Below are 22,007 nucleotides of genomic sequence, written 5' to 3'. Positions count from 1 at the left end.
TAGGATTTTTCTGATTCTCTTTAGCTTTGCTATGTCTATAGGTAAAATGGGCTAACAAGAATAAACCAGCTGTCCACAAAAGATCAGTTAGGTCCTTATTGGTTGTAGTCTTTCCGGAGGAGATAAGCTCAACAGACTTCCGGTTGTAGGCTTCTGCTTTTCTGACAGTTTCCAAGAGGCTCTTCCAGGCAGGTCAGTGGGAAGGTCAGGAGGCAGTCTGGAAGAGCACAGCCTGTCCCTCAGTCAGATGTTGGGCAGGCTCCTAGTGTGGACTTGGTTTTGACATCTTGTAGAAATATCAGAGTTATTGGACTACTTTGTATTTTCAGCTTCTGAAATCTTGAAAGCCTTCTTTCAGCTCTCAGAATTAGGTCCAGTCAGAAAGTCTGTGGTAGGATGAAATGAAACATTAGAGCAGGGCATGGAGCAGAGAGCGGGAGCTTCATCAATACCTGGGCAGGCCAAGCCAGCTAGAGAGAAGAATCTTAGGTGGCTGAGCCTTTGATTATAAAAGTGGTACAGAGTAAGCAGAGATCCTCTGAGTTTTTCGCAGTTGTCTTCTTGCAGTGTTGCTGTGGAGCAGTCTGAATCCGTTCATTGATTGTATGTGACTGGTTTGGGCTTAATCTGGAAGCTTATGGAATCTCCTCTTTGGTTGTAGTGTTTTATAGTTTTAGAGTGATATGGAATTGTGTGAGTCTTTTCTCATCCACTGGTTGTTTTGTGAGTACTTTCTTTTTTTTTAAAGACTTACTTGACAGAGAAAGACACAGCTGGAGAGGGAACTCAAGCAGGGGCAGTGGGAGAGGGAGAAGCAGCATTCCTGCTGAACAGGGAGCCCGATGCGGGGCTTGATTCCCTGGCATCATACCTGAGCTGAAGGCAGACACTTAACCACTGAGCCACCCAGGCGCCCCTGGTGGGTACTTTCAATCTGGCAGTGGCAGTTGAGTCCTTCAGTTGAGAACTTCTCTTGAGGACTCCCTCCTCCCCTTCTCCCTGTTGTGTTTAGCTTGTGCCTTTATTTTATTGAACACTGGACTTCCTATTTTGGTATTCTGATTTTCTTATCTTTTTTCTCCAGTTTTCCTCTTCGTCTTTGTTCTTTGGGGTGAGAGAGAGAGAGAGAGAGAGAGTGAGTATGTGTGTGTATGTGTGTATGGGGGTGTTGGCTCAGTTTTTCTAGATTTCCTTATCTTAGTCTTCCAGCGCTATTATTTAGGTTGTTTTGTTTTTTTCCTATCATATTTTTATTTTCTAAGAGCTCTTTTGTTCTTAGAATCCTCTTCCTTTAAAAAAGTAATAAAATTCTGTTTTTGTTTCATAGATAGAATAGTTTTTTCCCTTTTCTGAGGATATTAATGATACTTTTGTGTGTATGAGTGTGTGTGTGTTTTTCCCCCCTCTGTGCATAGTCTCTCTTTCTTCTCAGTTGCTTCTTGCAGGGATTTGTTTTGGTCTCTTCCATCCTCAGATTATTAATTCATAATTTTCTAATCCTAATTAACAATGTGGGGTTATACAGCTGATTGGAGGCTCTGAGCAAGAGGGTAGGCCTTACCATTTTTGAGCTTAACCACTGGGTGATTTTATTTTATTGGGCATCACTGATGTCACTCACTGTTTTTAATCCTTCTTGAACTGGACAGATGGCCCAGAGAGGCCTTTCTGGCATCCTACTTGGAGCATGAGGATCTGACTGTCATAGCCCCTCAGTGTTTGATTTTCTCTACAGTTAGTACCTTTGTTCACACCTAAGCAGAAAACTGGTAAGGTCTGGTCCAAAGAAATTCAGTGTTCCCTTCTTTAGAGACTAAGCATGTAGTGGCTGAAGAGGATGGGTATAGAAGGTCTAGGGATCTGTTCATTAAGCAGCTTTCAAGCAGTTCTTTGCTGTAGATGCTCCCTTTTCCATTTTCAGTGTCTTTTGGGGACTGTGATTATTGGTTCTCAGTGTCACCCTTTTGGTTTGGGCTTGGGCTTTCTTGGCTCTGCTAACGGCAGTTATCACTCATTCATTTGCTTTCTCCTGCTTCCAAATTTTGTTTGTTGTCTCTGCTCTTTTCTCTATCCTTGTGCCTTTAATGTTTTAACAAATATTTCTTTAGCAGTTCTAAGAGGGTTTCAAGAGGGAAAAAAATGAGATGTTTGGATTTAGTCTATTACCTTAATTCAGAAACTGGTAAGAGAAAGAGTATATGAAGTTTTAAAACGTATATCTTGCATCTTTTTAAAAAAGATTTTATTATTTATTTATTTAACAGAGAGAGAGAGAGAGAGAGAGAGAGAGAGAGAGAAATATACCCATCTCAAGCAGTCAGAAAGGCAGACAGAGAGAGAGGGGGAAGAGGCTCTCTGCTCAGCAGAGAGCCTGATGCGGGGCTGGGTCCCAGGACCTGGGATCATGACCCAAGCAGAAGGCAGAGGCTTTAACCCGCTGAGCCACCCAGGCGCCCCTATTTTGCATCTTTTAATTTGGAGTAATGATTTTTTAAAATTTGTATATATTTTTATCTCCCCCCCCCCACATACCTGGTCATGGTAGTTACTGTAGTTACTGTACCAGCTTTCTGACCTCTTGCTGTGGAGGTAGTAGCAGGGAAGCTTTTTGTTGACAAGGTCATTACCAGTGGTGAGATCACTGTAACCATGTTTTGGGTTGAAGTTTAATGTATATTTCATTTTAAGTGAAAAGTCAGTGACACTGCCCATTAGGGAGGCTAGTGCATGTCTTTTTCTATAGACATTCAGTAGTTAACTCTATCTCAAATGCCCTCTCAAAAGGCCCAGAGTCCTTGGAATCTCTTTGAACAAATTAGGAAGTAAGTGAAATGTATTCTGTGGTCCTGTTTTCCCTCTTTATACTTCCCTTCCCTATCCTGCCCTCCCTCTTCCTCTTGGATGTTCATTCTCCCTGCTTCTCACTTCCTGCTCTGCCCTGCCCTTTTGGGCCAGAGACATGAGAAAGGTTCTTTGTACCCAAAAAAAAAAAAAAAAATTTTTTTTTAAGATTTTATTTATTTATTTGACAGAGAGAGAGAGAGAGAGAGAGAGAGCTCAAAAGCAGGAAGGCAAGAGAGAGAGAGGGGGAAGCAGGCTCCCTGCCAAGCAGAGAGCCCAGTGCGGGGCTCGATCCCAGGACCCTGAGATCATGACCTGAGCCAAAGGCAGAGGCTTAACCCACTGAGCCACCCAGATGCCGCAGCTTTGTTCAAATATTGATTGGCCTTGACATTTATAAGATTTATTACAAATAATCGTAAGGTCTAGACCCAGGGTTTTAGGGACCCAAAGGTGGAACCAGTAGGTGCTGAACTAGTAGTGAATAGCCAGAAACATTTTTTGAGTACTAAAATGTGCCTCACAGTGTTCTAAGCATTATATTTATAGTTTTTTTTATTAATAATTGCAACAACCTAGTAATGTAGGTATTATTTTTGTCTGCATTTTATAGATGAAGAGACTAAAGCTTATAGAGGTTAAGTAACTTGCTCTAGGGCTTGCCCAAGACTCTGACTGTTAGTAAGTGTGACCTGGAATTTTTTCTCAGAACCTATTAGAATATTTTCGTTTAACTAATTGTATACTATTGTGTAGTTTTCAAGGCATCCTCTTGAGATGCCTGCAACTTACATTGTTTTAGTTGTTAAAATCAATGCTTACAACTGTGGTTGGGGGTGGGTGGAGATAATACAGTGACTTTTGCTATACCTGGGCTGGGTATTTCTGAGACCTTTAAAAATTTGAGACAGGCATTTTTTGAAAATATAAGTGGCATTCCAAAGAAGTTCTGTTTCCTGATAAATCAGTATTAGTATTTAAAGCAACACTCAGGGGACGCCTGGGTGGCTCAGTGGGTTAAAGCCTCTGCCTTTGGCTCAGGTCATGATCCCGGGGTCATGGGATTGAGCCCCGAATTGGGCTCTCTGCTCGGCGGGGAGTCTGCTTCCTCTTCTCTCTCTGCCTGCCTCTCTGCCTGCTTGTGATTTCTGTCTGTCAAATAAATAAATAAAATCTAAAATAAATAAATAAATAAAACACTCAGGCAAGTAGGAGAGAAGATTCTTTAAATGTAGTTAAATGTGTGTGAGCCTTTATAATTACATGAGTCAAAGGACTTAGGTTATGTTTTAAGTACTTGTGGATGGATTTTTTTTTTAAACGATTCTACTCATTTATTTGTCAGAGAGAACAAGAGAGTGAACATAAGCAGGGAAAACAGAAGGCAGAGGCAGAAGCAGGCTCCCTGCTGAGCAAGGAGCTCCATGTTTGGGATCATGACCCGAGTCAGGCGTCCCGAGTGGAGGGATTTTTTGTATATTATTGATGAGATGAAATAATCTGCTTTTCTAAATTGAACAGTAAACGCCTTTAAGTTCTATATTTGGCCGTGAAACTATTCACTTAATTTATTTTGTTTGGAAGCTTTACTCATTCCCTGAAATAGCCTTAAAATATATATATATATATTATATATATATATGAAAACATAAAATATATACTATATATATATATATTTTTTTAATTAAACTCTGTGCCTAATATGGGCTTGAACTCATGATCCCAAGATCAAGAGTTAGGTGCTCTACCTACTGAGGCAGCCAGGTGCTCCTGAAATTGTCTTTCTTGATGCATAATAAAGTACACGAAATTTAGTGACGATTATAGGGAGATAAGGATTTCTTTTCTTCATGCTGTGATTTTTGACTATTCTTTTTATAAAGTTAAATACAAAACTTGAAATATCATTGTAAGTGGTAATTAATGTCAATAATCTTAGTAAATCAGAAAGATTTTACATCTTTTTTAAAAGTTAGATTAAAACAATTTCAGTTTGATGCCCTCTTGTGGTAGATTATATGTGGACTCCTGGTGAAACTTGAAGTAATGTAAATTTGTTCAGTTTACTGGATGGAGATTTGGTGTATCCTCTCTCTGGAAGCTTAAAATGATGAGTCAACAGACCTATTGCCCAAAGGGGGGCATATCCAAAATAAAGTGTGGAGTGTGAACAATATTTTTATAAGGATTGATTTATTTATTTGAGAGAGTGTAGAGCATGTTGTCCACATGCATGCATCGTGGGAGGGGCAGAGGGAAAGCGAGAGAGAAACTCCTGCAGACTCTGCTGAGCATGGAGCCCAGCTCAGGGCTTGATCTCCCAGCCCTGAGATCACAAGCTGAGCTGAAATCAAGAGTTGGACGCGGAACCAGCCACACTACCCACGTGCCCCAGTAGTGAACAGTTTTCAGTTGCAGTGCTATTGGTTTATACAAACTAAGTTTTTCTGCTACTGCTTTTATTTGTTTAATACTCAGTTAAAAATATGTTGTTTGTATAGGTTAGTGAAACGTATAATAAAAGAAAGGTTCTTACATGAATCTATCTAAGGAACCAAACGCTGAGCAATCAACTTAGAGATCGCTTTTAATCCAATATATATAAAAAGGCCAATCTTTCCTTTTTCTTTTTTTAAAGATTTTATTTATTTATTTATTTGAGAGGGAGAGCACAGAGAGAGAAGCAGATTCCCTGCTGAGCAGAGAGCCCGATGTAGGGCTCCATCCCAGGACTGAGATCATGGCCCGAGTTGAAGGCATGCATCCTATCCTTTGCTCTAAAATTGAGACAATTAGTAAAACAGGAATTGCTAGATTAGCACCTTTTCTTGTCACTATTCATTCTGGATAACATTACCTTCAACACAACACTTAAAGCTGTTTTGCTTAAGGGGGACACCTGGCTGGCTCAGTCAAATCACATGTGACTCTTGATCTCAGGATCGTGGATTTGAGTCCCACATTGGGGGTAGAGATTATTTAAATAAGTAAATAAACTTAAAAACTTCCATTCTTTTTTTCATTTTTCAAATAGACTAAATTATACTCTTAAACTTATGCTGTTTTGCACCTGTACCTCCCCATTTTAGCTGTAAGCCACCTATTTACTTGCCCGCTTAGTTGCCATCAAACCTATATCTGTAAGCCTTCTGCCCATACCCAGTTCTGTATATTCCAAGTCTCCGGACATGTTCACAGAGCAGGCATCTCAAATACAACTTGTCCAAAACTGAACTCATCACTTCCACCCCTTACCTACCTTTCATCCACGGATCCCGTCATGGTAAATGGGAACACCATTGTAGCTGCTGTTCAAGCAAGAAACATGGGGATAGGCTTTTGTCCAGTATTGTTTGTTACACCTTTTCATTACCTCTTTTTTTTTTTTTTTAATTTTAAAGATTTACTTATTTACTAGAGAGAGTGAGAGAGCCCAAGCAGGGGGAGCTGCAGCGGGAGAGGGAGATGCAGGCCTCCTGCTGAGCAGGGAGCCTGACTAGGAGCTCCATCCCAGGACACCGATATGACCTGGGCCGAAGGCCGATGCTTAACCTACTGAGCCACCAGGGCACCCCCTCTTTTCATTGCCTCTTAAGTATTGAATCTGATTTTCTCCATTCTCAACAATCCTTGCTCTAATACAAGCCAGCATGATCTTGGTTAGACTACTTCAGTAGCCTCCAAACTGGTCTATATGTAACTCCCCATTCCCCAATCTAGTCTCTTTTTCATAGCTGGATGATTTTTTTAAAAAATTGTTTTTATTTTTTTAAGATTTTATTTATCTATGAGAGAGAGAGCGAGAGTGTGCTCAAGCATGAGCAGGGTAGGGGAGTTGAAAAGGAGAAGCAGACGACCCACTGAGAGCAGAGCCCGTTGCGGGCCTTGGTCCCACGACCCTGGGATCCTGACTTGAGCTGAAAGCAGATGCTTAACTGCCTGAGCCACCCAGGCGCCTCTGGGTGATTTTTTTTTTAAAGGAGCAATTTTGATCAGTTTTTTTTTTTCCCCTAAAGTTGAAAAACCTTTTAGTTACTTCCATTTGCTCTTAACAGGAAGTTCAGGTCCCTGATTCTGTATGTACATTTAATTCGCTTGCTTTCCACCACTCAAAACACAATAAGTAAAAACCAAACTAAAACATTCAAAACCTTTTTTGGCTCACTTATCCTTCACATTCTGGCCTATGTATGCCATTTCTTAGGGCTTTCTCTCTCTGAACCTCTTTCACTCTCGCACCCTAAAAGACTTCTCCTTTTTTGGGGCGCCTGGGTAGCTCAGTGCGTTAAGGCCTCTGCCTTCGGCTCAGGTCATGGTCTCAGGGTCCTGGGATGGAGCCCCACATCTGGCTCTCTGCTCAGCGGGGAGCCTGCTTCCTCCTCTCTCTCTCTCTCTGCCTGCCTCTCTGACTACTTGTAATCTCTGTCTATCAAATAATTAAAATAAAATCTTAAAAAAGAAAAAAGAAATCTTAAGACTTCTCCTTTTTTAAGAAAACAAAAACACACCCGTCCCACTTGTAATTATTATTATTATTTTTAAGAGTTTATTTTGTGCGAGAGTGAGAGAGAGTGCACGCGGGGAGGGGGGAGAGGGTAGGGAGAGAGACAGGGGGAGGGGCAGAGGGAGAAGTAGACTGACTCCCTGCTGAGCAGGGAGCCTGATGTGTGGTCCATCCTGGGACCCTGGCATCAGGACCTGAGGCAAGGCAGACACTTAACCAACTGAGCCACCCAGGTGCCCTGTAATTATTTGTTTTAAGGTAGATTATCACATACTTCATAAGTTGAAAATAATAGCAACTCTGTGTATTGCATCCGTAAGTGTCAGTGCCGCCACGGTTTTAAGTGCTTTAAGTATTCGGATTTACTTAATCCTCACAACAGCATTTTGATATATGTCGTATAACCCCATTATTCAGATGGAGAAGCTGAGACATAGAGAGGTTAAGTAATTTATTCAGCACCACACAATTAGCAGTAAGCCCCAGAGTCAGGATTCAGTCCCAGGGATTCTGGCTCCAGAATGTAGTTCTAACCCAGAATGTAGTTCTAACCCACTCGGGCTGCCCGACCTGGCTGTTGCTTTCATTGCTAAATCAATACCTGCATTAGTTTCTTGTGGCTGCAGTAACAAAGGACCACGGACAATGTGGTAGAAACTTATTCTCTACAGTTGTGGAGGCTAGAAGTCTAAAATCAAGGCATCCGTGGGGCCATGTTCCTTCTGGAAGTTCTAGGAAAGAATCCACTCTTGTCTTTCCAGCTTCTAGTGGCCCAACTGTTTCTCGGCTTCTTAGCAGCAGAATTCCAGTCTCTGCCTACCTCTGTCTCTTTGAGGCGGTCTGAGCCTTTTCTTTCCGGTACCTCCAGATTCCTCCAGCCTCTTCCCATCACCCGGTTCTACAGCCACTTTCACATTCTTAGGTACTTGTTAGAACAGCACTCCCATTTCCCTGACGCTCAAATCTGAGTTTCCTAGGGCTGCCGTAACAAACTACCATAAACGGAGTCACTTAAAAAACAACAGGAGTTTGTTCACAGTTTTGAAGGCCAGAAGTTTAAAACCTCAGTGTCAGCAGGATTGGTTCTTTCTGGAGACTTTCAGGGAGACTGTTCCAAGCTCTGTGGTTGCTGGCTATCCTTGACATTTCTTGGCTTGTAGACAGATGGGTCACATGACTCTCTGCCTGCATCTTCACGTCACTTTTCCTGTGTGTTTCTCTGTGTCCTTTCTTCCACTTACAAGGATACCTGATTTCTTTTTCTTTTTAAAGGATTTTCTTTTTAAAAAAGATTTAATTTACTTATTTGAGAGAGAGAGCATATGTGCAGACTCACGGAGCAGGAGAAGGAGAAGCAGATTCCCCACCAAGCAGAGAGCCCAACGTGGGGCTTGATCCCAGGACCCTGAGACCATGACTGGAGCTGAAGACAGAGGCTTAACTGACTGAGCCACCCAGGCACTCCAGGATTTATTTATTTTTCTTTTATTTTTTATTTATTTATTTGAGAGAGAGAGAGAGAGGAGGGGTACCGGGAGAGGGAGAGATAATCCCAAGCAGACTCCTTGTTGAGTACAGAGCCCCACGTGGGCCTCTATCTCATGACCCTGAGATCATGATGTGAGCCAAAATTAAGAGTTGAATGCCTAACTGACTGAGCCACCCAGTTGTTCCCTCTGTTTTTGTTTTTTGTTTTGTTTTGTATTTTTAAGGATTTATTTTAGAGAGAGTGTGTATGCCCAAGAAGGGATAAGGGCAGAGGGAGAGGGAGAGAGAGAATCTCATGCAGACTCAGCGGTGTTTGATCTCATGACCCTGATCATGACCCAAGCCGAAATCAAGTCCAGTGCTTAATTGGCTGAACCACCTAGGCTTCCCAAAGATACCAGATTTCATTTTAAGATCTTTAGCTAGTTACATTTGCAAAGACCCTTTTTCCAAATAAGGTCACATTCTGAGGTTTAGGTGGACATGAATTTTGGATCTATGGTTTGTGGGTTTTTTTTTTTTTTTTAATGAAACTTGAAACTTACTATTAGTCATTAACTTCCTACTTATCTTGCATGAGTAAAAGCCAAACAAACGTTAAAATGGAGACCTTTAATATTTATGTTTGCTGTTAATTATATTTTTGGCAAACGTTTTCATTCCAACCTGTCTTCTTGTGCCATCTGTGAGTTCCTTTGAGCTGGTTAGTGTCTTTCTGAAAGCCAGGCTAGTTTGGGTGTACAGAAGGAACATGGTAGGCACTGTAGGAACAGAGCTTCTGCAGAAACCACATTCTAACCCCAAACCAAATATATATACAAATCAATGTATATTTGTATAAGAAAGCTTTTGTCACTTTTATGATTAGAACAAATAATTTTGATTACATAAGCTATGTTAATGTGCCTAAGTCCATAAAGATTGGGACAGCTTTTCATGGGGTACCTGACTGGCTCAATCATTAGAGCATGAGACTCTTGATCTCACGGTCACGAGTTTGAACCCCATGTTGGGCACAGATGTTACTTTAAAAAAAAAAAGAAAAGAAAAACAGCTTTTCTTTGAAAACATTAGCAGTTGTTGGTCACTCTGTTTTGTTACTTTATGCTTTTAACAAATTTATCCTTCTACAGCTTTAAGAAGAAAAAAATTGTCAGTATGGGCACCTGGGTGGCTCAGTGGGTTAAGCCTCTGTCTTTGGCTCAGGTCCTGATCCCAGAGTCCTGGGATGGAACCCTGCATCGGGCTCTCTGCTCAGCGGGGAGCCTGCTTCCAACTCTCTCTCTGCCTGCCTCTCTGCCTGCTTTTGATCTCTGTCAAATAAATAAATAAATAAAAATCTTTAAAAAAAAAAAAAAGTCAATGTTGTATATGACCGTCGAACAGAATCAGAAATAGTTTTCAGGTGCCACACTTACAGAGGGACATTGAGGTGAAGAATATCAGATTTGTGAAGACTGGAAAATGTGCTATAAGAAATGATTAAAGTATTTGAGCATGTTTGGCCTGAAAAGAGAGAGTAAAATTGTAGATGTTGTGAACAATTTGAAGGATTGTGTGTGGAGGAGGTGTTAAGTTTATTTCACATAACTCCAGCAGGCAGAATCAGGACTAATTGATAGAAACAATAGGTTTGTGTTATCTCATTAAAAGGAAGAACTTTCCAGGGTGCCTGGGCAGCTCAGTAGGTTAAGGGTCTGACTCTTGATCTCATCTCAGGTCTTGACCTCAGGGTTAGAAGTTCACACCCCATGACCTTTAAAAAAAAAAAAAGGGAGGAGCTTTCTGCTATATGAAGTAGTGAGTTCTCTTTTAAGATGAATATTAAGATTAAAATTGAAATTAAGGGGAGCCTGAGTGGCTCATTTGGTTGGGCATCTGACTTTGGCTTAGGTCATGGTTCCCTGCTGGGCAGGGTATCTGCTTTTCCCTTTGCTTCACCGCCCTGGCTTGTGTTCTCTCACTTGCTCACTCTCTCCTCCTCTCTCAAGTAAATAAACAAAATCTTTAAAAAAAAAAAATTGAAATTAAGTATTCTTTCTTTATTTTTTTTAAAAGATTTTATTTATTTGACAGAGATCACAAGTAGGCAGAGAGGCAGGCAGAGAGAGGGAGAAGCAGGCTCTCTGCAGAGCAGAGAGCCTGATGCGGGCCTCGATCCCAGGACCCCAAGACCACAACCTGAGCCAAAGGCAGAGGCTTAACCCACTAAGCCACCCAGGCGCCCATGTTCTCTGTTTAGATAGAAATTATGCAAGTGACGGTATGGATTAAGTCAGCTATGTTAGGAACCCTTTCAATAGTAGTGAGTTACTTGAGAAAATAGAATGTCCATTTAATTAAGTTCGTTCCCATACCATCTCATTTTCATGTTGAAATCTTACACTTGTAAGTTATGTTTTCTACCCCAAGAATGTTTTTCTTATTTCATTGAAATTTGGTAGATTTTCCTGAATAAAAAGGAAAAAGGAATTAGTAAAAGAAAGAATTCAGCATCTTTATAACAAGTGAATCCTTTAAATTAATTTTTTTAGAAAATAACCAGGCTGTCCTGTAACTCTTACACTCAGTCAAAGCTCACTTAAGTACTTAATTACATTTTTGATACAGTATTGCCTTTTAAAAGTATTTTATTAGTCTTTTTGATTAGAGGACTCTGACATCTTTAACACTGTAAATTGGAATGAGACTGCTGTCATCGCTCAGTCATAAGTCAGAAATACCAATTATAGAGAGAAATTGAAAGCAGATTTTTTAAAAAAATGATTTTCGGCAGTTTTTTTAGAAAGCTTCTAATAGAACAATATGCTAATTTCATATGTCAGCAGATGCTGATTTGAATGCAGAAAATGAGGGGCTAGTTTGGGAGTGCGTGCGACTCTTGATTTTGAGATTGAGTTTGAGCCCCACCTTGGGGGTAGAGATTACTTAAATAAAAAAAAAATTTTTTTTAAAGAGTAAAGTGAGATAACATTCATTAATCCTTTTTTTTTTTTCAGTTTTTATAATTTTGATATCCATTTATTTATCCATGACTTAATATGTCCCTCCTTTCTTCAGAATTACTGAGTGACTCATTCCGGGAGTTCTACTCAATTTTTATTTACTTACTACCATAATAGTAACAATATTTTATTTTTATTGATTACTAACAATGTGCCTCGGTGCTACGATCTATACCTTATTTTATTTTAATCTTTTACAATCTGTGCCTTATTATAATACCTTTAATTCTTACAGTGGCCCTGAAAGCGTTACAATTATCCCCATTTTATCAGCAAGGTAAATAAAATGGCTCAGAAACCTAGAGAGTTGTGTCTTGTCCACATTTGCATATCTTATAAATGCTTGAGTATTTTAAAGCCAGGTTTTTCTTTTCTTTTCTTTTTTCTTTCCTCTTTCTTTCTTTCTGACTTTATTTATTTTTTAGACAGAGACACTGGAGAAAGGGAACACAAATGGGGAATGGGAGATTGAGATTGAGTTTGAGCCCCACCTTGGGGGTAGGGCTTCCTGCTGAGCGAGCCTGTTGCAGGGCTCCATCCCAGGGTTCTGGGACCTGAGTGGAAGGCAGACGCTTAAGGACTGAGTCGCCAGGTGCCCTGAAACCAGGTCTTTCTTAAAGCCCAGTTCTTTCAGCTCTGTGAGTTTGCTATTGAATAGACAGGAAAGTTAGACTCTCTCATCAGGTAACTCACACATGCTCCTGAATTCCTTTTGAATGTGAGAAGAAATATTGTCATACGTATTTCTGAAAGTCCGGTCCTAGCCATGCATTTACCTTGTGTTTTTAGTTGACATCTACAGCTACATTACAAGTGATTGGGACCTTTGGAGAGATGCAAGCAGGGCAGGAAGTTGCTCTTCTCTCCAATTTGAACTTTGTCCATAAGAAAGGAAGAGAGTGGAGACATTATTACTCACAGAGTTGACTCCTTCAAGGACCAGAATTTAGCAGAGCATGTATATCATGTTGATGGAAGTGTTCTAAACTGGATTGTAACGTCAGCCTGCTCTGTTCCTGCCATGCACTGACCATAACTTAAGTATTTCTGGTTCAGATTCCATTCATGTGGTTCAGTGATGATCTCAAAGTCAACTGACGTATAAGCAAGACTGTCTTCCAGCAAGTACTTACACACTCTGAAGTGTGAGGTCCTGTTTCTGTATGTTTCTAGATATCTATCTACCTACCTTTCTTTTCTTTTCTTTCTTTCTTTTAAGATTTTATTTATTTGACACACAGAGAGAGAGATTATAAGTAGGCAGAGAGGTAGGCAGAGGGCAGGAGCGGGGGTGGGGGCCGGGAAGCAGGCTCCCTGCTGAGCAGAGAGCCCAATGCGGGGCTCTATCCCAGGACCCTGAGACCATGACCTGAGCCGAAGGCAGAGGCTTAACCCACTGTGTCACCCAGGCACCCCTCTTTCTTTCTTTTTTCAAGATTTATTTATTTATTTTAGAGAAAGAGCGCACGTGAGTGGGGGAAGTAGCAGAGGGAGAGGGTAGAGAGAATCTTCGATCAAACTCCCCAGTGGGCAAGGAGCCTGACGCAGGCCTCAGTCCCAGGACCCTGAGATCGTCTCCTGAGCTGAAATCAAGAATTGACTGCCGAATCAACTGAACCACCCAGGCGTCCGTAGATAGTCTTCCTTTGCTGCTATACTAATTCCTCTCTTTCCACTATTTTTGTTTTTTAAAGGTTTTATTTAATTTTTGTTTTTATTTTGCGAGAATGAGCTGGGAGGGGCAGAGAGAGAGAGGGAAAGAGACCAAATCCCAAGCAGACTCCATACTGAGCACTGAACCCACTGTGGGGCTCCATCTCATGACCCCGAGATCATGACCTGAGATGAAACCAAGAGTTGGACGCTCAACCGCCCGAGCGACCCAGGCTCTCCATCCTCTCTCTCCACTATTTCTCACAGATTGTTTTATCTTAAGCTACTGTGGGCTAGGAAATCAAAATAATTAGAGCTTGCTCAATTAAAGTAAAAGTAATTTGAGTTTGAATGAGACTTGAGGGGATTTCTTGTGAGCAAATATACTGAGCTTTAGTGGGCAGACTTTGTGTTACATTATTTTAACCTTCAGTGCATAGATGGCAGTTGTCAGATCAGTGCCATTATGTCTAACACAGAGAGTGTTTTTGTACTTCTTTTAAACAGAGAAGAAGATACAGAAAATGAGAATGAGAAGAAAATTTGGTACTACAGCACAAAGGTCCAACTTGCAGAATTAATTGACTGTCTAGATAAAGATTACTGGGAAGCAGAACTTTGCAAAATTCTGGAAGAAATGCGGGAAGAAATCCACCGGCACATGGATATAACTGAAGACTTGACCAATAAGGCTCGGGGCAGTAACAAATCCTTTCTGGCGGCAGCTAATGGTGAGAGGGAAATTTTCTCAATTTGCTTGTTACTAAATTTAGGATGAACTCTTGCTATGAAATCCCTGTAAAACTTGAAATCATTAAAATTTCAAGTTATATATATTTTAATTCTCTGTTTTTTCTTTTTAAATATCTTATTTATTTGAGAGAGAGAGCAGGAAAGCACAAGCAGGGGAGCAGCAGAGGGACAGGAAGAAGCAGACCCCCGGCTAAGCAGGGAACCCGACTTGAGGCCCGATCCCAGAACACTGGGATGATGACCTGAGCAAAGGCAGACATTTAACTGACTGAGCCACCCAGGCACCTCAGTTCTCTGTTTTCTTTTTCCTAAGGAATCTTGTTCATCCCAGCATAAATTAGGGATTTTATGCATTTTAGCCTTTAGTATCTTACCATGGTCATTACTAAATTGGTTTTTTTTTTCTTTAATTCGGGTATCTTATTGAGAATCCTACTTCTATTTATTTATTTATTTATTTGAACTATTTATTTATTAGAGAGGCAGAGAGGGAGAGAGCGCGAGTGGGGTGAGGAGCAGAGAGGGAGAAGCAGGCTCCCCACTGAGCAGAGAGCCAGACTCAGGGCTCAGTCTGGGGACTCTGGGATCATGACTAAAGCCAAAGGCAGATGCTCAACCTACCTCAGTAGGTAGTAGACCCAGGCATCCCGCAAATCCTACTTTTAATTATGAGAAAGAGTATTCTTTTAAAAGATACTCTTTGCTTTTTTTTTTTTTAAATAAAACTTTCAATTTTAGAATAGTTTTATAGTTACAGAAAGGTTCTGAGGTAGTACAGAGGGTTCCAGATTCCCTGCACCAGGTTTCCCCTATTATTAGCATCTTACATTGGTGTGGCACATTTGTCATAAGTAGTGAACCTATATTGATAACATTATGATACCTTAATCGATACTTTATTCTGATTTTCTTATTTTTACTGGTAACCTTTCTCTGTCTCACCATCCCATCCAGGCTCCCACACTGTATTTACTTATGTCTGTTTAGGTACCTCTAGACTGTCACATTTTCTCCAACTTTTTATATTTTTGATGACTTTGACGGTTTTGAGGAGTACTGGCCAGGTATTTAATAGAAGGCCCTCAAATGGATTTGTCTCATGTTCTTCTCAGAACTGAGATACGGATTCTGGAAGGAAGACCACACCACTCTCCTCCTGTCAGTACTACATGCCATCACGTGACTTGTCACTGATGATGTTCATCTGGTTCAGGTGGCATTTGTTGAGTTTCTGCCCTGTAAGATCACTGCTCCCACCTGTGCTGTGCTTTTCGGAAGAAAGTCACTGTGCACTGCCTACGCTCAGGTGGGGAGGGTTTGGGCTCCACTCTGGGGTAGCAGCTGTCTACACAAATTATTTGGGACTTTTCTGCAAGGGAGATTGTCTATTCTCCTTGTTTATTTATTTATATCAGTGTGGACTCATGGATATCTATTTTATACTTTGGATTATATTTCAGTAGTACCTGATTTACTTTGTTGCTCAACTTTTTGCTTTATAAAAAAAGATAATAAATATGATTTTTAAAAATTTAATTTCTTTTCAGTGTAACAGAATAAATATGATTTTTTAAAGAAAGCTTAAATAGTACAGAAAGGTATAGAATGAAACGTGAACTTCCTTTGTAATCTCCAGTTTCACTTTTTTTTCCCACTTTTTTATGTTTAATAAGTATCACCTGTGTTTTCTTTAAATCTTAGGTAAAATGATTGGGTAAGACTCTGAAAGTACACTTTAACTGCCTGGTTTTGCTTTTCTATATACATTATCTGCTATACGTAAAATCCTTTTAATGTTCTTGAGTCTCCATTTACTGAAAAAATTTCCCCATTCTCTATTTTGCTTCAAATAGAATGTCTATACTTAATAAATATATTTAGTTAAGCTGTTTCCCAGCTTCTTCTCACATACTCTACATCAGCATTCACTTGAATTCACCCATGTTTTTTTGAGGACGATAGTCATACTGTCCTGTATAACTACCGTTGCATACACATGACTTCATCTTCAGAAACTAGCAGACTAATTACCAAGGATTGTGTTTCTTCATGTCTGGTTGTTGGAAGTATTTTTCTATTAGATCTATTGAGAAAAATAGGTAACATTTTTATCAGATAATTGTAGATGTTAGAATTTTGGGGGGAGTTTGTATCCCCTTCTGATTTCTTTTTCTCCGTGGTATAGATCAGATAATAGGAAGTTTATTAATTTTAGACAGGTTACTTTCCTCTTGGTTTTCTTTCATGAATCCTGGCATTAAAATTGACAAATCCATTTTTACTTTTTTGCATCCTCTGCTTTTAGTACAATAATAAAGAACTATGTCCAGTCCCCTAAAAGGCAGTATTATGTATGTTTTTATCAAGTATGTTGAATTAGAAATATTTTCTAGAGTGAGCTTGCCTATGTACAGAATTGTAGAGGTGGTATCATCTTTTTTTTTTTTCAAGATTTATTTACTTATGGGAGAGAGACCAGGAGGTACACTTGAGCAGGGGAAAGGGCAGAGGGAGAGGGACAAGTAGACTTCCTGCTGAGCACAGAGCCTGATGGGCTCCATCCCAGGACCCTGAGGTCATGACCTGAGCTGAAGTCAGACGCTCACCAGCTGAGGCACTCATGCACCCCAGTGTCATCTTAAGTAAAGAGCAAAATCAAAATAGGAATTGGAGATCAGAATGTTTAGTGGTCTGATACAGGGGAATGTGAAAAACTAGAAGTGCCCAATATAGAAGAATTGGATTATCATATGATAGAAGATTGGAGATTTGGAGAATTACATAAGGTACCGTGCCAGAACAGTAGCTGGGTCTTTGAAGTACTTAAATTCTCTTTCTCTAAATAAACAACGTGGTAAATACACCAGCTTTTATAAAAAAAAAATAATAATAATAACCAATTAGCATAGTAGGATTATAGTTGGTATCTTATTTGTATTTTTCAAATTTCCTACAATGAGCATTTTTTGGTTTTATTTTTGTTTTTTAAAGATTCGGTTTATTTATTTTTAGTGGATGAGAGAGGCAGACGGAGGAGAGAAAGAATCTCAAGCAGACTCCCCACTGAGTGTGGAGCCTGATGGCGGCTTGATCAGTCCCACAACTCTGAGATCATGACCTGAAGCTAAAACCTAGAGTCAGGTGCTCAACCAGCTGAGCCACACAGGTGCCCAGCATATAATGTACTTTTTAAAAAATTAAACTTTTTTATGTAATCAGGAACAGCAGAGAAAGCTTTGAGCATTAGGCCAGAATATATTCTAAGACAGTTAGGTGACTAGTGCTTATGTGCTCTGGGACTGTCTTGATCCTGTAGTTACCCTCTTAATACAGTGTGGAGCTCATTTAAGTAAGAGTGACTGTGGCTTGGATTTATTTCATGGGAGATCTAGACAGAAAGTGACACTTTTTTTTCTTTTCTTTTCTCTTCTCCTCCTCCTTTGCTAAGGTTCATTCAACATGGTTCTCTTACTCAAAAGAATTGAAAATTGATGAGGAAGAGGAGAGAAAACTATCTTTTTTCTTTTTTTTAAAGATCTTATCAGAGAGAAAGAGAGCACAGCATGGGGAGTGGCAGGCAGAAGGAGAATCAGTGCTCCCCACTGAGCAAGAGCCTGGTGTGGGACTTGATCCCAGGACCTTGGGGTCATGACCTGAGCTGAAGGTAGCTGTTTAACCAGCTGAGCCACCCAGGCATCCTGAAAACTGGCATTTTTGAGTACCTGCTTTGGTGTTCATCTAGATGTTTTACAAGCCTTTAATCCTCTCAACAGCTTTGTAAGGGGTGTGGGTACTGGCAATAAATTAAACATTCAGACGGAAGAATTCACCATTAAAACGCTGGTCTGCCACTGTTAAGTCTATTTGCTCTCACTGGGAACCATAATCTGAGCTATGGTAGTCCCTTTAGGAGCATCTGGGCCAGGTAAAAACCTAGAATAATTTCTTGTGGTGTTCTTCAATTTGGGATTTTATGAGAGGAAAACAGCAGAAACTGCTAGATTCTGAAATAGCCAGGAGTAATTTGCATTATCGTGACATCAGTTTCAGCATCACAGTGTAGTCTAATGACTTGACATTCTTAACCTTGAAAATAGCATAAATCCTTTCAAGTTTAGCCCTTTGGTTTTTATTTTTTTTTATTATTGTTTATTTTTTTAAAGATTTTATTTATTTGACAGACAGAGATCACAAGTAGGCAGAGAGGTAGGCAGAGAGAGAGAGAGGAGGAAGCAGGCTCCCTACTGAGCAGAGAGCCCGATGTGGGGTTCGATCCCAGCACCCTGGGATCATGACCTGAGCCAAAGGCAGAGGCTTTAACCTACTGAGCCACCCAGGCGCACCAAGCCCTTTGGTTTTTATATACTTATATGTATACTTTAGGAGAGTTTAATTCTACTTTGGTAGTTCAGTTTTCCTTTTCTGTTTTTGTCTAATAGTTTATGAAAATTTTCAAATATATGGAAAGATCAAAAGAATGGTACAGTAAGCACCTGTATGTCCATCATGATTATACAATTTACTGTATAATTTTAGTTGTAAGTAGTTTGCTATATTTGCTTTATCATATACCTTTATGGTAATTGTATTTTATAATTCTTTATTTTGGTGTTTTTGAAGGAAGTTTATTTTTGGAATACATTTTTCTAAGTAGAGATGGTTTTTATTTTATTTTAGAGAGAGAGAGAAAGAGCGGGTGGGAGGGGCAAAGAAAGAGGGAGAGAGAGAATCTTAAGCAGATTCCATGTCCAGCACAGAACCCCACATATGGCTTAATCTCACGACCCTGAGATCATGACCTGAGCTGAAATCAAGAGTCAGATGTTTAACTGGCTGACTGCGCCACCCACTCACCTTGGTAGTAGTAGTTTTGTTTGGTCTTGTTTTTAATGTTGTTTTATTCTCATTAAATGGCACTAGGAAAGTTGGGAGGAACTTGAACTAGTTAGGTGAAAAAGCCAGCAGCTGGGGACGCCTGGCTGGCTCAGTCGGTAGAGCTGGTGACTCTTGATCTCAGGGTTGTGAGTTCAAGCCCCACATTGGGCATAGAGATTCCTTGAAAAAAGGAAAAAGAAGAGTTGGAAGTTGAAAATCTGGGTGGAGCTGTGTTTGAAAGAGAAATAATATGGCTCTAAGAAGAGCAAGTGATTAGGGACGCCTGGGTGGCTCAGTTGGTTGAGCAGCTGCCTTCGGCTCAGGTCATGATCCCAGCGTCCTGGGATCGAGTCCCACATCGGGCTCCTTGCTCGGCAGGGAGCCTGCTTCTCCCTCTGCCTCTGCCTGCCATTCTGTCTGCCTGTGCTCGCTCCCCCCCCCCACCGATAAATAAATAAAATCTTTAAAAAAAAAAAAAAAAAAAGAAGAGCAAGTGATTAGAAACTAGACTTCTAAATAAAAAGTTCTTTAAAAAAAACGAGATACTTCCATTGATAAGTTTAGTGTACTTATTAGCAAGTGTAACCACGGCTGTGGTGAATTGAACTGAAAGTGGTGGGTAAAGGGATATGAAGAGATAGGTCAAAAGGATCCTGGGAAGAAGACTTGGATGATGAGGAGGACAGAAAACATGCCAGTTGGAATTTCTTCCATATGAACTTGTCCTGTACCTATCTTAGATGGTCATATATTGATTGGCTCTGAATTCTTATAGAAATTTGGAATAGAGAAGGTGATAGAGAGTGTGAGGAGTTAACTCCAGCCAGCTCAGCTGTCATCACTTTATCAGAAAGATCAGTGTTTTCCAGTGATGACTTTTTAGGTTTTTTTTTAATCCTAGGAAGCATTCTAGATACCTACAATTTTTTTTTTAAAGATTTTATTTATTTATTTGACAGAGAGAGATCACAAGTAGGCAGAGAGGCAGGCAGAGAGAGAGAGAGGAGGAAGCAGACTCCCTGCTGAGCAGAGAGCCTGATGTGGGACTCGATCCCAGGACCCTGAGATCATGACCTGAGCCGAAGGCAGCGGCTTAACCCACTGGGCCACCCAGGCACCCTAGATACCTACAATTTAAGAAGCCTGGATGAAAATGCAGGTACAGAAGATTTAAACAAAGGAAATGTAAACAAGGAAATTCAAAAATTAAAAAAAAAAAAACACCATGTTACATGGCATTAAAAATGTTTCTTGTTCACAAACACTGTACTCTAGTTGGTAATTTTATTTCTCATGGGGGTACATTTAGCAGTTCTAAAATTACTGTGTATACTAGAGTTGACCAAATAAATAGATATAGATAATGAGAACAAGGTTTCTCTTGTTAGAAGTTACAGAGAAGCAACAGGGCAGTGCTTGAATGGACCACACAAACCACCGCACAAAGATAGAGAAAAAATATAGATGTATGACATACATTGTTTAGTATGCATATACATAACATTTCCTAGCTGTTGGCTGAGTATGGAAATAGTGACACTGTAATAGTAACAATTACACCTGAGCCCAGATCATATCTTCAGAATATCATTCTCCAATAAAAAAAGAACCAAGAGTCCTTACAGAGATCATGGATTCTAGGGTTGGGGCAGGGAAAATACAAGGTGAGCTTGGAACGTCTTGTCATACTAGAAAGTAAGGGAGCGCTTCATGAATGAACGAATGAACACCGGAACGACTGAAGTGTGTTCAGAGAACACAAGCCTCACTTTCAGCTCCCAGGGGCCAAAGCTGGAATAAACTTGAGGACCAAAATAGAAAATGATAGTGTTGGATCATAATCCAAAGAGAGTCTTTGCCAATATACTTGTGGTCTACATCATGCTATAATATCATTCTACCCAAATTAAAAGAGGATTAGAGCCCTTAGGGATTTATTGACTTTCAGAACAGTTACGGGGCTTCAGAGAGAAATGTATTTTCCAAATGGGACTTTGTTTTTTCATTTTGCAGTAGCGCCTGAAGGTTAGATAGCTTGGCGACTGTAAGTCTAAACAGCTAGTTCAAGTCAGATGTGCACTGGGTCATGGGTACCTTGGTTTTGACCACTGTACCACACTGCCTAGACTGTGGGTCTGTGCAGCTTACAGTTTCCCTCATACGGTAGAAGAAATGACAGTAATCTCTATCGTGTCAACTTCAAAGGTTAGACTGATTTTCTTTTTTTGAAAAAAGAAAGTAGTTGTAATTACCATGTATTTTGTAGAAATGAAGATAACCAAATTGGTTGGGTTCTATAAGCATTGAAATCGTATTGGTAATCTTTATCCTTATTTCATAGTTCTAATGTCTTAACATGTTTAATTTTAATGACTTATATTCAAACTCTTAAGTGGCATCTGTAGTACTTTTATATTTGGTATATATGGAAGCAAAACTTTTTGTTTTTTTATTACAGAAGAAATTTTGGAATCCATAAGAGCCAAAAAAGGAGATATTGATATTGTTAAAAGCCCAGAAGAAGTAGAAAAGGACAAGAACGAGACTGAGAATAATAGCTCCAAAGATGTTGAGAAAAGTAGAGAGGAGTTTGAAGACCAGTCCCTTGAAAAAGACAGTGACGACAAAACAGCGGATGATGATCCTGAGCAAGGAAAATCTGAGGGTAAAAAAATTACTTGGCTAGAAAGTGATATTTAATCAGTGTTATATATGAAACCTTCAGTTTTACTTTCAAAATGAAAATGAATCTCTTTTTATTATGAATAGTTATTTAAATTTCTATTTCTAAAGAAAGTAGGATATCATTTCCCCTTGTAACATGTATAATCATTGTAATGAGTTTTACATATTGGTGGATTGGTTATAATATATATCTCTGTTTATAC

The 22,007-nt window shown here is 39.9% G+C and overlaps 1 protein-coding gene across 16 annotated transcripts in view; it reads left to right on the top strand.

Annotated features, from left to right (window-relative positions):
• The window catches only part of BPTF (bromodomain PHD finger transcription factor), a 158,773-nt gene that overhangs the window by 47,277 nt on the left and 89,489 nt on the right, over positions 1-22,007 (top strand). For all 16 annotated transcript variants that reach the window (XM_013054521.2, XM_013054520.2, XM_013054519.2 and 13 more), the window contains exons 3-4: positions 13,999-14,222; positions 21,578-21,784. In XM_013054521.2, coding sequence (XP_012909975.2) covers positions 13,999-14,222; positions 21,578-21,784 — 431 coding nt within the window. The remainder of the gene's footprint in view (positions 1-13,998; positions 14,223-21,577; positions 21,785-22,007) is intronic.

This window comes from Mustela putorius, unplaced genomic scaffold (assembly GCF_011764305.1).
Source record: "Mustela putorius furo isolate JIRA1106 unplaced genomic scaffold, ASM1176430v1.1 tig00000487_pilon_pilon_pilon, whole genome shotgun sequence".
NCBI classification, from domain to species: domain Eukaryota; kingdom Metazoa; phylum Chordata; class Mammalia; order Carnivora; family Mustelidae; genus Mustela; species Mustela putorius.
Note: the sequence above shows the minus strand (reverse complement) of the source record. Positions and strands in the feature narration are given on the sequence as shown.